The 15923-nt window shown below is 42.6% G+C and overlaps 1 protein-coding gene across 1 annotated transcript in view; it reads left to right on the top strand.

Moving 5' to 3' along the window:
• The window catches only part of LOC110529987 (cadherin-7-like), a 167387-nt gene that overhangs the window by 60350 nt on the left and 91114 nt on the right, over nucleotides 1-15923 (top strand). The window contains exons 3-6 of the mRNA XM_021612703.2: nucleotides 5690-5984; nucleotides 9918-10037; nucleotides 12139-12306; nucleotides 13745-13932. Coding sequence (XP_021468378.2) covers nucleotides 5690-5984; nucleotides 9918-10037; nucleotides 12139-12306; nucleotides 13745-13932 — 771 coding nt within the window. The remainder of the gene's footprint in view (nucleotides 1-5689; nucleotides 5985-9917; nucleotides 10038-12138; nucleotides 12307-13744; nucleotides 13933-15923) is intronic.

The following is a 15923-nucleotide window of genomic DNA, read 5'->3' as shown; positions in this document are numbered from 1 at the left end:
GTAATCTGTGAGCTGCTCTGACAGCTGGTGCTTAAAGCTAGATAGGGAGATAAGCGTTTCCAGTTTCAGAGAATTTTGTAGTCCGTTCCAGTCATTGGCAACAGAGAACTGGAAGGAGAGGCGGCCAAAGGAATAATTGGTTTTGGGGGTGACCAGAGAGATATACCTGCTGGAGTGCGTGCTACAGGTGGGTGCTGCTATGGTGACCAGCGAGCTGAGATAAGGGGGGTCTTTACCAAGCAGGGTCTTGTAGATTACCTGGAGCCAGTGGGTTTGGCGACGAGTATGAAGCGAGGGCCAGCCAACGAGAGCGTACAGGTCGCAGTGGTAGGTAGTATATGGGGCTTTGCTGACAAAACCGATGGCACTGTGATAGACTGCATCCAATTTATTGAGTAGGGTATTGGAGGCTATTTTGTAAATGACTTCGCCGAAGTTGAGGATCGGTAGGATGGTCAGTTTTAGAGATACCCAGTAGGCTTGTGTTTTTGTTTTTACATAAAGCAATTATATTAATAGCATTGATTCTAAATCTCCTTAATTCAGAATGTGATTTGAAAAACCCTGGCGCAATATGTTTCTTCACATACGGAGTCAGATGTGAAATAAACCTGTTGTCCAATATTTGCATTTTGATAACTCGAGATTCAGTGGCTGTATTTGAATGAAATCCATGGTAATAATGAGCAAAGTTTGTTCACAGGGGAAAAATATTACTACGCAAATCCATGTTACACCACCTCTAATAAATAAGAAATGACAGAAAAACACATTTTCTTGAAAACAGATCCCGGAAACCGAGGGCACCTGGAGTGGTACCTGAGAAATGTAAAGCATGTTGTACACTGATTTATTATGTTTAACAAGATATCCTTGACCAAGAACGGCAGTTGGTATTCATGTGTTCCAGAAATGTGCTGATTCTGCAAAGACTGAGGTGTGTGAAGAACAGAACAACTTGACTTAATCTTAACACGCAATTCCCAGCTGTCTTGTAAAAAATGTCTAAACCAGATCAAATCATTTCAACAGTCTCTAAGGATTATTCTACACTGCTCAAAAAATAAAAACAAAGGGAACACTTAAACAACACAATGTAACTCCAAGTCAATCACACTTTTGTGAAACCAAACTGTCCACTTAGGAAGCAACACTGATTGACAATACATTTCACATGCTGTTGTGCAAATGGGATAGACAACAGGTGGAAATTATAGGCAATTAGCAAGACACCCCCAATAAAGGAGTGGTTCTGCAGGTGGTGACTACAGACCACTTCTCAGTTCCTAAGATTCCTGGCTGATGTTTGGTAGCATGAGACGGAGTCTACAACTCACACAAGTGGCTCAGGTAGTGCAGCTCATCCAGGATGGCACATCAATGTGAGCTGTGGCATGAAGGTTTGCTGTGTCTGTCAGCGTAGTGTCCAGAGCATGGAGGCGCTACCAGGAGACAGACCAGGACATAAGGAGATGTGGAGGAGGCCGTAGGAGGGCAACAACCCAGCAGCAGGACCGCTACTTCCGCCTTTGTGCAAGGAGGAGCACTGCCAGAGCCCTGCAAAATGACCTCCAGCAGGCCACAAATGTGTATGTGTATGCTCAAACGGTCAGAAACAGACTCCATGAGGGTGTTATGAGGGCCCGACGTCCACAGGTGGGGGTTGTGCTCACAGCCCAACACCGTGCAGGACATTTTGCATTTGCCAGAGAATACCAAGATTGGCAAATTCGCCACTGGCGCCCTGTGCTCTTCACAGATGAAAGCAGGTTCACACTGAGCACATGCGACAGACGTGACAGTCTGGAGATGCCGTGGAGAACGTTCTGCTGCCTGCAACATCCTCCAGCATGCCCGGTTTGGCGGTGGGTCAGTCATGGTGTGGGGTGGCATTTCTTTGGGCGGGCCGCACAGCCCTCCATGTGCTCGCCAGAGGTAGCCTGACTGCCATTAGGTACCGAGATGAGATCCTCAGACCCCTTGTGAGACCATATGATGGTGCGGTTGGCCCTGGGTTCCTCCTAATGCAAGACAATGCTAGACCTCATGTGGCTGGAGTGTGTCAGCAGTTCCTGCAAGAGGAAGGCATTGATGCTATGGACTGGCCGGCCGTTCCCCAGACCTGAATCCAATTGAGCACATCTGGGACATCATGTCTCGCTCCATCCACCAACGCCACGTTGCACCACAGACTGTCCAGGAGTTGGCGGATGCTTTAGTCCAGGTCTGGGAGGAGATCCCTCAGGAGACCATCTGCCACCTCATCAGGAGCATGCCCAGGCATTGTCGGGAGGTCATACAGGCAGGTGGAGGCCACACACACTACTGAGCCTCATTTTGACTTGTTTTAAGGACATTACATCAAAGTTGGATCAGCCTGTAGTGTGGTTTTCCACTTTAATTTTGAGTGTGACTCCAAATCCAGACCTCCATGGGTTGACCGAATACAAACAGTGCAGCTATTCCCTCCGCAAGGCTATCAAACAAGCTAAGCGCCAGTACAGAGACAAAGTAGAATCTCAATTCAACGGCTCAGACACAAGAGGCATGTGGCAGGGTCTACAGTCAATCACGGACTACAGGAAGAAATCCAGCCCAGTCACGGACCAGGATGTCTTGCTCCCAGGCAGACTAAATAACTTTTTTGCCCGCTTTGAGGACAATACAGTGCCACTGACACGGCCTGCAACGAAAACATGCGGTCTCTCCTTCACTGCAGCCGAGGTGAGTAAGACATTTAAACGTGTTAACCCTCACAAGGCTGCAGGCCCAGACGGCATCCCCAGCCGCGCCCTCAGAGCATGCGCAGACCAGCTGGCCGGTGTGTTTACGGACATATTCAATCAATCCCTATACCAGTCTGCTGTTCCCACATGCTTCAAGAGGGCCACCATTGTTCCTGTTCCCAAGAAAGCTAAGGTAACTGAGCTAAACGACTACCGCCCCGTAGCACTCACATCCGTCATCATGAAGTGCTTTGAGAGACTAGTCAAGGACCATATCACCTCCACCCTACCTGACACCCTAGACCCACTCCAATTTGCTTACCGCCCAAATAGGTCCACAGACGATGCAATCTCAACCACACTGCACACTGCCCTAACCCATCTGGACAAGAGGAATACCTATGTGAGAATGCTGTTCATCGACTACAGCTCGGCATTTAACACCATAGTACCCTCCAAGCTCGTCATCAAGCTCGAGACCCTGGGTCTCGACCCCGCCCTGTGCAACTGGGTACTGGACTTCCTGACGGGCCGCCCCCAGGTGGTGAGGGTAGGCAACAACATCTCCTCCCCGCTGATCCTCAACACTGGGGCCCCACAAGGGTGCGTTCTGAGCCCTCTCCTGTACTCCCTGTTCACCCACGACTGCGTGGCCACGCATGCCTCCAACTCAATCATCAAGTTTGCGGACGACACAACAGTGGTAGGCTTGATTACCAACAACGACGAGACGGCCTACAGGGAGGAGGTGAGGGCCCTCGGAGTGTGGTGTCAGGAAAATAACCTCACACTCAACGTCAACAAAACTAAGGAGATGATTGTGGACTTCAGGAAACAGGAGAGGGAACACCCCCCTATCCACATCGATGGAACAGTAGTGGAGAGGGTTGCAAGTTTTAAGTTCCTCGGCATACACATCACAGACAAACTGAATTGGTCCACTCACACAGACAGCATCGTGAAGAAGGCGCAGCAGCGCCTCTTCAACCTCAGGAGGCTGAAGAAATTCGGCTTGTCACCAAAAGCACTCACAAACTTCTACAGATGCACAATCGAGAGCATCCTGGCGGGCTGTATCACCGCCTGGTATGGCAACTGCACCGCCCTCAACCGTAAGGCTCTCCAGAGGGTAGTGAGGTCTGCACAACGCATCACCGGGGGCAAACTACCTGCCCTCCAGGACACCTACACCTCCCGATGTCACAGGAAGGCCATAAAGATCATCAAGGACATCAACCACCCGAGCCACTGCCTGTTCACCCCGCTATCATCCAGAAGGCGAGGTCAGTACAGGTGCATCAAAGCTGGGACCGAGAGACTGAAAAACAGCTTCTATCTCAAGGCCATCAGACTGTTAAACAGCCACCACTAACACTGAGTGGCTGCTGCCAACACACTGACACTGACTCAACTCCAGCCACTTTAATAATGGGAATTGATGGGAAATGATGTAAATATATCACTAGCCACTTTAAACAATGCTACCTTATATAATGTTACTTATCCTACATTATTAATCTCATATGCATACGTATATACTGTACTCTATATCATCGACTGTATCCTTATGTAATACATGTATCACTAGCCACTTTAAACTATGCCACTTTGTTTACATACTCATCTCATTTGTACATACTGTACTCGATACCATCTACTGTATCTTGCCTATGCTGCTCTGTACCATCACTCATTCATATATCCTTATGTACATATTCTTTATCCCCTTACACTGTGTACAAGACAGTAGTTTTGGAATTGTTAGTTAGATTACTTGTTATTACTACATTGTCGGAACTAGAAGCACAAGCATTTCGCTACACTCGCATTAACATCTGCTAACCATGTGTATGTGACAAATAAAATTTGATTTGATTTGATACATTTGATTTCCATTGATCATTTTTGTGTGATTTTGTTGTCAGCACATTCAACTATGTAAAGAAAAAAGTATTTAATAAAAATATTTCATTCATTCAGATCTAGGATGTGTTATTTTAGTGTTCCCTTTATTTTTTTGACCAGTGTATATTCAATGTTCAATGATATACAGTGCCTTCAGAAAGTACACACCCCTTGACTTTTTCCATATTTTGTTGTGTTACTGCCTTAATTTCAAATTGGTTAAATTGAGATATTGTGTCACTGGCCTACACACAATACCCCATGATGTCAAAGTGAAATTATGTTTTTAGCATTTTTTACTAATTCATTAAAAATAAAAGCTGAAATTTGTTGAGTCAATAATGGTGGTGGCTGCATAATGTTATTGGTATGATTGTCATCAGCAAACACTAATAAACCACTAATAAATAAACGATATAACGCTAAGCACAGGCAAAATCCTAGAGGAAAACCCAGTTCAGTTTTCTTTCCAACAGACACTGGAAAACAGGAATTCATCATTTGATATATGAGTAAATCAATATTGTCACTGGTTTGATTTTGAAGTGCTATTGCCGCTTTCCATGTTGACTGTAGCTTGTGAGGTGTGGAAACACTTTGTTGCTTTTATGGATTTTGTCTTGCTGCTTTTTGTTCTATGTTGCTATGTCTGTATGCTATGTCTTGCTTGTCCTATGTTGCTCTGTCTGTATGCTATGTCTTGCTTGTCCTATGTTGCTATTGTCTATATTGTAATTGTTTTCAATAACCTGTCCAGGGACTGCGGTTGAAAATTAGCCGGCTGGCTAAAACCGGCACTTTTACTGAAAAGTTGATTAATGTGCACTGTCCCTATAAAAATTAAATAAACTCAAACTCAAACTATGAACACAAAGACATGTAAAGTGTCATCTTTGATATTGTCTCAATAACTATCTGACTCCCACAACCTCAAAATGTGTTTGTTTAGTTGTCTGGGGGGTGTTATTGAGTGCAGAGCAGAGGACCACTTTCCATTGTGACAAATGGAAAATAAAGCTGTTTTATTTTGTAATATAACCTCATCTCTATCCCTGTAGCTGCACTCGGATGTGGATAAGGGTGAAGGGCAGGTGAAGTACGTGCTCAATGGCCAGGGAGCTACCTCCATATTCACCATTGACGAGAACACTGGTGATATCCATGCCACCAAGCGTCTGGATCGCGAGGAGCAGGCTTACTACACACTCCGGGCTCAGGCCAGGAATCGCGAAAACAACCTGCCCGTGGAGCCTGAGTCCGAGTTTGTCATCAAGGTCCAGGATATTAATGACAATGAGCCCAAGTTCCTGAATGGGCCCTACTCAGCCAGGGTCCCCGAGATGTCCCCAGTGGGTGAGTAACATTAAGTGACATCAACCCAGCTGGCAAAACCGAGCAAAAACTGTTTTTAGTTGGAGTTATCTAATTTCAACCATCTAATTTCAACCAGTTTTTCCTGCTGGGAAGTCCTATGGAATGGTGCAAAAAATGCGTAGTGGGTGACAAGCAATAGGCATACACTGTGTAGCAACTTTCTTACTACACTGGACAAAAATATGAACGCAACATGTAAAGTGTTAGTCCCATGTTTCATGAGCTGAAAAAAAAGATCCCAGAAATGTTCAATACACATAAAACACTTATTGCTCTCAAATTCTTTGCACACATGCATTGACATCCTTGTAAGTGAGCATTTCTCCTTTGCCAAGATAATCCATCCACCTGACAGGTGTGGCATATCAAGAAGCTGATTAAACAGCCTGATCCTTACACAGCTGCACCTTGTGCTGGGGACAATAAAACGGCACTCTAAAATGTACAGTTTTGTCACACAGCACAATTCCACAGATGTCTCAAGTTTTGAGGGAGCGTGCAATTGGCATTTTGACTGCAGTAATGTCCACCAGAGCTGTTACCAGAGAACTGGATGTTAATTTCTCTACCATAAGATACCTCCAATGTTGTTTTAGAGAATTTGGTAACTGCCTTGCAACTGCTGACCATGTGTAACCACGCCAGCCCAAGACCTCCACATCCAACTTCTTCACCTGCGAGTTCATCTGAGACCAGCCAACCGGACAGCTGATGAAACTGTGGGTTTGCAGAACCGAACAGAGTGCCCCCATGGTGGCGGTGGGGTTATGGTATGGGCAGGCATAAGCTACGGACAACGAACACTGTTTTGTTTTATCGATGGCAATTTGAATGCACAGAGACACAGTGACAAGATCCTGGGGTCCATTGTCGTGCAATTCATCCGCCGCCAACATCTCATAGTTCAGGATGATAATGAATGGCCCCATTTCCCAAGGATCTATACACAATTCCTGGAAGCTGAAAATGTCCCAATTCTTCCATGGCCTGCATACTCACTAGACATGTCACCTATTGAGCAAGTTTAGGATGCTCTGGATCGACGTGTCAACAGCTTGTTTCAGTTCCCTCCAATATCCAGCAACCTCGCAAAGCCATTGAAAAGGAGTGGTACAACATTACACAGGCCACAATCAACAGCCTGATCAACTCTATGCAAAGGAGATGTGTCACACTGCATGAGGCACATGGTAGTTATGCCAGATACTGACTGGTTTTCTGATCAATGCCCTTACCTTTTTTTACCCCATAGAGTTGATGTCCACGCACCAGCGGGAATCTAATTAGCATTAAAAAAATCACCATCACTGTCAGTTTAAGATAGAGATATCTTGGATGCTTTTGCATCGGATGCTTATGAATCACACTTCCGCATCTACGGTGAAAGGTGACAGAGCTAGAGTGGTATTTGTCAGACCATGAGACATCCCGAAAATTGGTCTCCTCACAAAATTGTCTGTAGCAACCGAACGGGAAGCAACGTCAGCACAATATCTGTTTATCGGGAGCGTCAGGAAATGGGTTTCCATGGCCGATCAGCTGCACACAAGCCTAAGATCACCATACGCAATGTCAAGCATTGGCTGGAGTCACCGCCATTGTAAAGCTTGCCGCCATTGGACTTTGGAGCAGTGGAAACGCTTTCTCTGGAGTAATGCATCATGCTTCACCATCTGGCAGTCCATCGGACTAATCTGGGTTTGGCGGATGCCAGGAGAACGCTGTAGTTGTAGTCCCAACTGTACCATTTGGTGGAGGAGTAATAATGTCTGGGACTGTTTTTCATGGTTCGGGCTAGGCCCCTTATTTCCAGTGATGAGAAATCTTAACCGTACAACATACAATGACATTCTAGACTATTCAGTGCTTCCAACTTTGTGGAAACAAATTGGGAAAGGTCCTTTCCTGTTTCAGCATGACAATGCCCCGTGCACAAAGCGAGGTCCAAGCAAAAATGAAATGGTTTGTCGAGATCGGTGTGGAAGAACTTGACTGGCCTCCACAGAACACTGACGTCAACCCCATCGAACACCTTTGGGATGAATTAGAATGCTGACTGCAAGCCAGGCCTAATCGCTCAACATCAGTGTCCGACCTCGCTCATGCTCTTGTGGCTCATTGGAAGCAAGTCCATGCAACAATGTTCCAACATCTAGTGGAAAGCCTTCCCAGTAGATTGGAGGCTATTATAGCAGCAAAGGGAGGACAAACTCCATATAAAGTTTTGACGAGTGTCCACATACTTTTGGTCATGTAGTGTGAATGGATCTGATTAAGATAACTATTTGTTTAATTTGGTAATTAATAGCTTGTTTGCAGTAATGCTTCTCAAGACAATTTACTGTGACTATTGAGATGGCACGTAGAAAGAAATCCGAAATATGCCGGCTATAGTATTTTCATTTTTATTTAACCCTTATTCTACCAGGTAAATTGACTGAGAACACATTCTCTTTTGCAACATTCTCTTTTATACATTCAAGTATAAATTACCAAAGTTACGGTAGATTGTTATAGATTTTCTGTTAATTACCTAAATTCCTGAAGATTCCAGTAACTTTGGTCAATGTTTTTACATTTTACCGTAAAGGTCAAATATGTTCCCCCAATTTTCCCTTTAAGTGCCACCAAAGTAACACAGTGGTGACATCTCTGTATCCCTTATGAAATAAATATGTTCAAAGCCACAATTGGCAGTCAAAGGGCAAAAACATAAAAAAGAGTGCCAGAAAAAAATACAAGAAGCGTCGAAAAGTAGACTTTTGTCTTCATAGAGAGCCATTGAATTGTACCTTGACCAAGATATAGTGAAAGAGCAGCCGGCTGTGAAGCCATTAAACAACCGGGAAAGGAGGCGGCCTTCCCAATCATGAGGAGAAAGGGACCGGGGGGGACTTATTTAACTGAATTCAAGATTCTACCAATACATTTGAGTAGCCACTATAGCTGGCTGAAATTGTCCCCTTGTGACTGAATCGATTGTGCTGAAGAATTGCAGTTGAATTACTGAAGGCCAGTTGAACCACCAAGGTAGTGATTGGGTGACATTTTATATGCTGATATTGTATGTTGGGGAATGCATCATGTCTTGGAACTGTGTGAGTATGTGTATACCAATGCAAATGGAAAAAACACATGCATGCAATCAAAACCCGCAAATGTACTGTATGTCTGTGGTAGCTTCCGTGTGGGCTGTCTTGAAACTTGTTGTTCTTCCCGATTCAGGGCATGGCGGAAATGATAAATTCACAAAACAACTATTAGTGTCCATGTGTTTTAATTAGGATCATGTTCAAAATGTTTATTAAACATAAGCAGGCTTTATCACAAGTTTCATATTAGCAAAGCTGTGTTTTGAAGCAGTTTGAAATAGCAAAGTTTGGGCTGATTTTCAAAGCACACCTCACAAACCAGGCTCATGAGAACGGGGCGGCAGGTAGCCTAGTGGGTAGAGCATTGGACTATTAACTGAAAGGTTGCAAGATAGAATCCCAAAGCTGACAAGGTCAAAATCTGTTGTTCTGTCCCTGAACAAGGCAGTTAACCCACTGTTCCTAGGCTGTCATTGAAAATAAGAATTTGTTCTTAACTGACTTGCCTAGTAAAATAAAATAAAAAGTAACACATTGAATTGAAACGCAAGACCAACTCTAGCCTACACCATGCAATACATTATCACTACAACCCTACTTCTGGCCTTTCGTCTAGTGGAGAACACCACCACGATCACTATTCATCCGCGCCCCCATGGGATCAAATCCTGGTTCCACAGCTACTTCGACAAAACAATGATCAGCATTTCTCTGTCTACCTACATGATCCTGTCTGTTCAACTACAACGCTTGAAGAAAAAAATAAATGGTGAAACAGGCTTTTCAGTTGTTTTTATGACCAAATGATTTGTCATTACAGGCACATCTGTGGTGACGGTGGTGGCAACAGATGCAGATGACCCCACATATGGAAACAGTGCCAGGGTGATCTACAGTATCCTCGAGGGCCAGCCCTACTTCTCTGTGGAACCAAAGACCGGTGAGGATTAAACCAAATCACACAGAGGTGTATGTATACTGTCTAAAAGCTGGATCAACGGACACCCCAAGGTGTTGGAAGCCAGAGTCAGCCACAGTGAAGCACCCCTGGAGCAGGTTTAGGCAAAAGTGCAAAATAGGGATACCTAGCATCCCATCACATTCTGTGCTGTCTGTCTTATACGCATAATTACATACAAATTATTAAACCTCCGCAGGGATAGTTTGTTAGATTGCAATATTAAAATATGAGATATTTTGGAGAATTCTGACATTATGTTACACAGCAAAGTCAAGTTTCCTCAAACTTACAAAAGGCAATTTGATTGAAAGCTTATTTGAGTGTTTTATGTTTTGTACATTTTCAGTTTGTAGATAAATACATCACTGAATATTTCTTAAAATTGCCCAGTAACGGTACGTGGGTAAAATCACTGAGGAAGCCAAGCCAGGATTAAAGCCATGTTACAACCTATGTTGTGATAATTGCAATGTTTGCTCTATAACCCATTAGTTCATATGCCACTGTAATACACGATAAAGCTGAGACAACAAAATGACATCAAATCAAATGTTATCGGTCACATACACATATTTAGCAGATGTTATTGCGGGTGTAGCGAAATGCTTGTGTTCCTAGCTCCAACAGTGCAGTAGTATCAAACAATTCACAACAATACACACATCTAAAAGAAAAAGAATGGAATTAAGAAATATATACATTTTAGATGGAGTGACATTTACTAAAATACAGTAGAATAGAATACAGTATATACATATGAGATGAGTAAAGCATGTCCAAAATTCCGCCAACAGTCAAACTGTGGCGGAATAAATTCAACTACACATAAATTAAAGTAAACAATGCATGTAACAAAACATAAACCTACAGCATGGCCAAGCAAGTTAATGTATCAGTTTACTAAACAGTTTACTAAACAACTATGGTATGGTTGAGAGAATGCCAAGAATGTGCAAAGCTGTCATCAAGGCAAAGGGTGGCTACTTTGAAGAATCTCAAATATATTTTGATTTGTTAAACACTTTTTTGGTTACTACATGATTCCAAATGAGTTATTTCATAGTTTTTGTCTTCACTATTATTCTAAAATGTAGTAAATAGTAAAAATAAAGAAAAACCCTGGAATGAGTAGGTGTGTCCAAACTTTTGACTGGTACTTTATCAAAAGGTAGAAATTGTTATCTAGTTATCACTTAATACAACTCAAACTGTGTTTTATAATGGTTATCCTGATGTTACTGAGTGTAAGGGAGGGTGCACACGTACAGTAGTCTGTTCCCAGATTAAAAGCCTCTCCTCTGCCATCAAGGACAGCATTTACAACCTAACGCGCTGCCTCTTATTTCATCATTCTTTGAGTGGAGTACTGCATGCATGAACCAGAGTGCTGACCATGGGCGACGGGGACAAACTGTAATAACGTTCCTGAGTTATGAGTTGAAGGCTCAGAGAGGTGATGGCGCATTCGCCAAGGATTATTCTAGAATACAACCATATGGTCATTGTCATACCGGGGAGAAACTCTTCCCAGCAAGCAAAATAGGTTGCAATGACATCGTTATGATGTATTTTATGTTGTGGTCAGGTTGTGTACTGGTTGTTTAAGGAGGTTTTGTTAATGTCGTTTAATCAACCATAAAAATGTATCTTTATCTGGTTTTAACCTAATGATCTGACGAGATCATAAGAACCAAAATATGACTTATTTCTCACGATGCCTTGATCTCGCCATCATTTTCTTTCTATATTTCGGAGTGTAACAAAGACCACTTGGTTGTAAATCACATGATGTCTTCTCATCCTGAAAACCAGTTTACAACCAGAAAAAAACAAAAGTATTACATAATGTGCCAAATTTTGCACGCTGGGCAAGTCGTAGTGGGATTTGTCTATTCTTTTTTATGAGTTACTATAATATTATAAAGAATCTGAGTAAAAAATGAATCAGTCATTTCAAGAATGTTGAAAAATTGCCACGTAAAAGACATAACATAAGTTGATTCAAAAACATACCAAGATGTACCAAGTTATATTATAACTGAATGCCCTAAGTAAAGTGTTATTTAATCTTTTTTTTCAGGCGTGGTCAAGACAGCTCTGCCCAATATGGACCGTGAGGCACGGGACCAGTATCTGTTGGTCATCCAGGCCAAGGACATGGTGGGCCAGATGGGAGGACTCTCTGGGACCACCTCCGTCATGGTGACTCTCACTGACGTCAACGACAACCCACCACACTTCTCTCGCAGTAAGCCCTTCTTTTCAGTCAGTTTGCACAATTTTTTATTTATTTAACCAGGCAAGTCAGTTAAGAACATGTTCTTATTTACAATGACGACCTACACCAGCCAATCCCGGACGATGCTGGGCCAATTGTGCACCGCCCTATGGGACTCCCAATCATGGCCGGTTGTGGATTCAAACCAGGGTGTCTGTAGTGATGCCTCAAGCACTGAGACACAGTGCCTTAGACAACTGCACCACTCTGGAGTCCAAAGACTGTAAAAACGTGACCGGATGTGTCTCTGCTTGGCACTCAGCATTAAGGAGATAGACTGAGGGTAAGGCTCTGCGATAGACTAGAGTTATGTCCAGGGGGTGTACTTGTACATCAAGCTGCCTCAAGAGAGAAACAGGAGAGGGTTTGATTTTTAATAAGGGCAAAAATGACATTGTTTTGATAAAACTGTATACAGTATTTTGGGGGCCAGACTATATCTACAGGACCATAATCAACCACAGAACACCATTACTCAACTAGAAAATACAATTTTTACTGGATTTTTACAACAACCCTTTTTTTATCGCTACCTAATGAAAGGCGGTGCCATTGTTAAGAAGACGGTGTTGACACAATGCTATAACAGCATTATTGAGTGATAGAGAAGGGGTTGACCCATCTAAATATCTGTATTTTCAGATCAAAAAGCTCCATCCCAGTGACTTGTGGAGAATGAGGATGCTTTTGTCTACCTGCCCATGGACTTCAAGTGAAATTAGCAGGCTGGCTAAATCTGGCACGTTCACAGAAATGTTGATTAATGTGCTTTGTCGCTTTCAAATAAACTTAATAAAGTGAAGTTGCAAACCTGAAGGTTCCATGGTTCCTTGAGATGTGTGTAACATTGTTGGGCTGCGTTGCGCTGCGGTCTAAGGCACTGCATCTCAGTGCTAGAGGCGTCACTACAGACTCTGGTTTGATTCCATGCTGTATCACATTCAGGCCGTGATTGGGAGTCCCATAGGGCTGCGCACAATTGGCAGAGCGTCATCTGGGTTTGGCTGGGGTAGGCCGTCATTGTAAATGAGAATTTGTTCTTAACTGACTTGTCCAGTTAAATAAAGGTTAAATATATATAGATTTTTTAATGACTCAGCCAGGGATCGAGCTCCCAACCTTCCAATCTCAGGGTGGACACAAACCAGAAGTTGTTGGTTGAGAAGGAAATGGTGGTGGGAATCTATCCACAGACATGTCAGACTCACACAATAGTTAATATAGCTCAATCTGCACAGGGTAGAGGAACCCTACAGAAAAATAACAACAGAAACAGGTAGCATTCATTTAGCAACAGGGCGATGAGCGTGGACATAGAGCGAAGATGGAATATGGTATCATCAATAACTTGTATGTGTGGGCTGTTTTTATAATTTTCCTCTTCTCTCTGTCTCTCTCTCACCTGTAGAAAGTTATCAATTCAGCATGTCTGAGTCCCTGCCAGTGGCCTCAGTGGTAGCCAAGATAAAGACGCTAGACTCGGATGTGGGGCCCAATGCTGAGATGGAGTACAGGATTGTGGATGGGGATGGCCTCGGGTTGTTCCGAATCACCCCCGACAGAGACACACAGGAAGGCCACATCACTCTGCAAAAGGTATAATGCAGACCTTTCCTTTAAGGAAGCCTGCTATAGTCTGCTATAGTCTGCTATAGTATTGCACTGTCCTCATGGACACCCTATAAGACCAATAGATAACGTGTCCGTATTAGGACAGTGGAAGTTGTGTCATAGTCAGAGTTTGGAGTTGGTGTCAAAGCGACAACAACACCAACTCAAATCTCCAAGTGAGTTTGACACATTCCATGGACGTGTAACTCTTGTCCATGGACACTCTATAGATGCAGATCCTTAATCTAATGCTTTTCCAACTCTGGTCCCAGTTTGCTACTTTATGTGCATGCCTTTGCTCCACGCCGGCAATAACACAACTGATACAGCTAATCATTTTTAATTTAACCAGGAAATTCCCATTGAGACACAGGCTTATGTGAAACAGGTGTGTTAGTACTAGGCTGGAACTAAAGCCGGTACACACCATAGCTCCTCAGACTGTGTTCAAAATCTGTCTTGCCTACTTTATTATTAACCTTTAATTAACTAGACAAGTCAGTTAAGAACAAATTCTTATTTACAATGACGTCTTAGCAGGGAACAGTGGGTTAACTGCCTTGTTCAGGGAAAGAATGACAGATTTTTACAAATCAGGGATTTGATTCAGCAACCTTTTGGTTACTGGCCCACCACTCTAACCACTAGGCTACCTGTTGCCCCCTACTATTTACTAAAACTACATACTGTCTACTAATTATATTACATACCATTTAGAATGTACTGTTTAGTATAAATGTAAGCAGTAAGCAACAATTATCTACATACTAGGCTCATCCATATGGAGAATGCGTTCAAAATGCGCACTTCTGTTGTTTCCCGCCCTTCGTTCATGTTGATACAGACCTCCTCTTATCTGATTTTAAGCTGTTGTAAAACACACATGGGTCTGAGAACACGATTCTCTTGCTCAGAAACCTGCAGCGAATTCTACTAGATGAAAAACCAAAATGAGTATGACATCCTAGCATTTAAAGCACATGACATTTTAGAAATTTGACATACTATAAAACGATATTATATTTTTCCAAATTCAATTAGTCTTCGATTTAGAACACAAGTATGGGTATTCATACACGGCCAAAGTCTGTAAGATGTCCCTTGGAATTTGAAGAATTTGAATTCTAAATGATTCTTAAGTTTCTCTGAACCTAATCATAAAGCTTTTGACTTTTGACAAAATATGGAGATGGAGATAAAAAAATATCTCTTTAGCTTTATTCTACCATTTGAATTATTTACAGACAATGAGTGTATGCTCAATACTTTGCATTTGATATCTTAAAAAGCAGTAATTTCATAACTTTGACAGGATGAATAAATGAGGAGTTGCGCGAGTGCGTCAGAAAACATTTTCAGGGTCTTGTATCTTTGTCTTAAGATCACTATTTTGCCTTGCCACAGTTATGTACTGTAAGTCAATATGACAGCAATGTTCAGAGATTGAGAAGGTTCAGAAAACAATTGTATATGTGTGGACAAAATGAGATCAGAATAGTAAAGGGTATGAATTTAACCCTAGGCCTTCATCTATTGTGATTTTAGCGGACTTATTTTATTATTTTTTTTCTTGTTCCTATTGTTCCTCACTTCCTTCCTTCCCTCTCGTTCATCTCTCTCTCTCCCCTCCCTCTCTTCCTTATTTTTTTATTTACTCCCTTCCATATTTAAAAAAACCTTTGTCTCTTTTCTCAATCCTCAGTGGCTTGCGAAAGTATTCACCCCCCTTGGAATTTTTCCTATTTTGTTGCCTTACAACCTGGTATGAACATTTATTTTTGGGGGGGTTTGTATCATTTGACTTACACAACATGCCTATCACTTTGAAATATTTTTTTGTGACACAAACGAGGAATGAGAGAAAAAACAGAACTTGAGCGTGCATAACTATTCACCCCCCCCAAAGTCAATACTTTGTAGAGCCACCTTTTGCAGCAATTACAGATCCAAGTCTCTTGGGGTATGTCTCTAAAAGC

This window comes from Oncorhynchus mykiss, chromosome 8, assembly GCF_013265735.2.
Source record: "Oncorhynchus mykiss isolate Arlee chromosome 8, USDA_OmykA_1.1, whole genome shotgun sequence".
In the NCBI taxonomy this organism is placed as follows: domain Eukaryota; kingdom Metazoa; phylum Chordata; class Actinopteri; order Salmoniformes; family Salmonidae; genus Oncorhynchus; species Oncorhynchus mykiss.
This window is presented reverse-complemented; position numbering and strand designations above follow the sequence as displayed.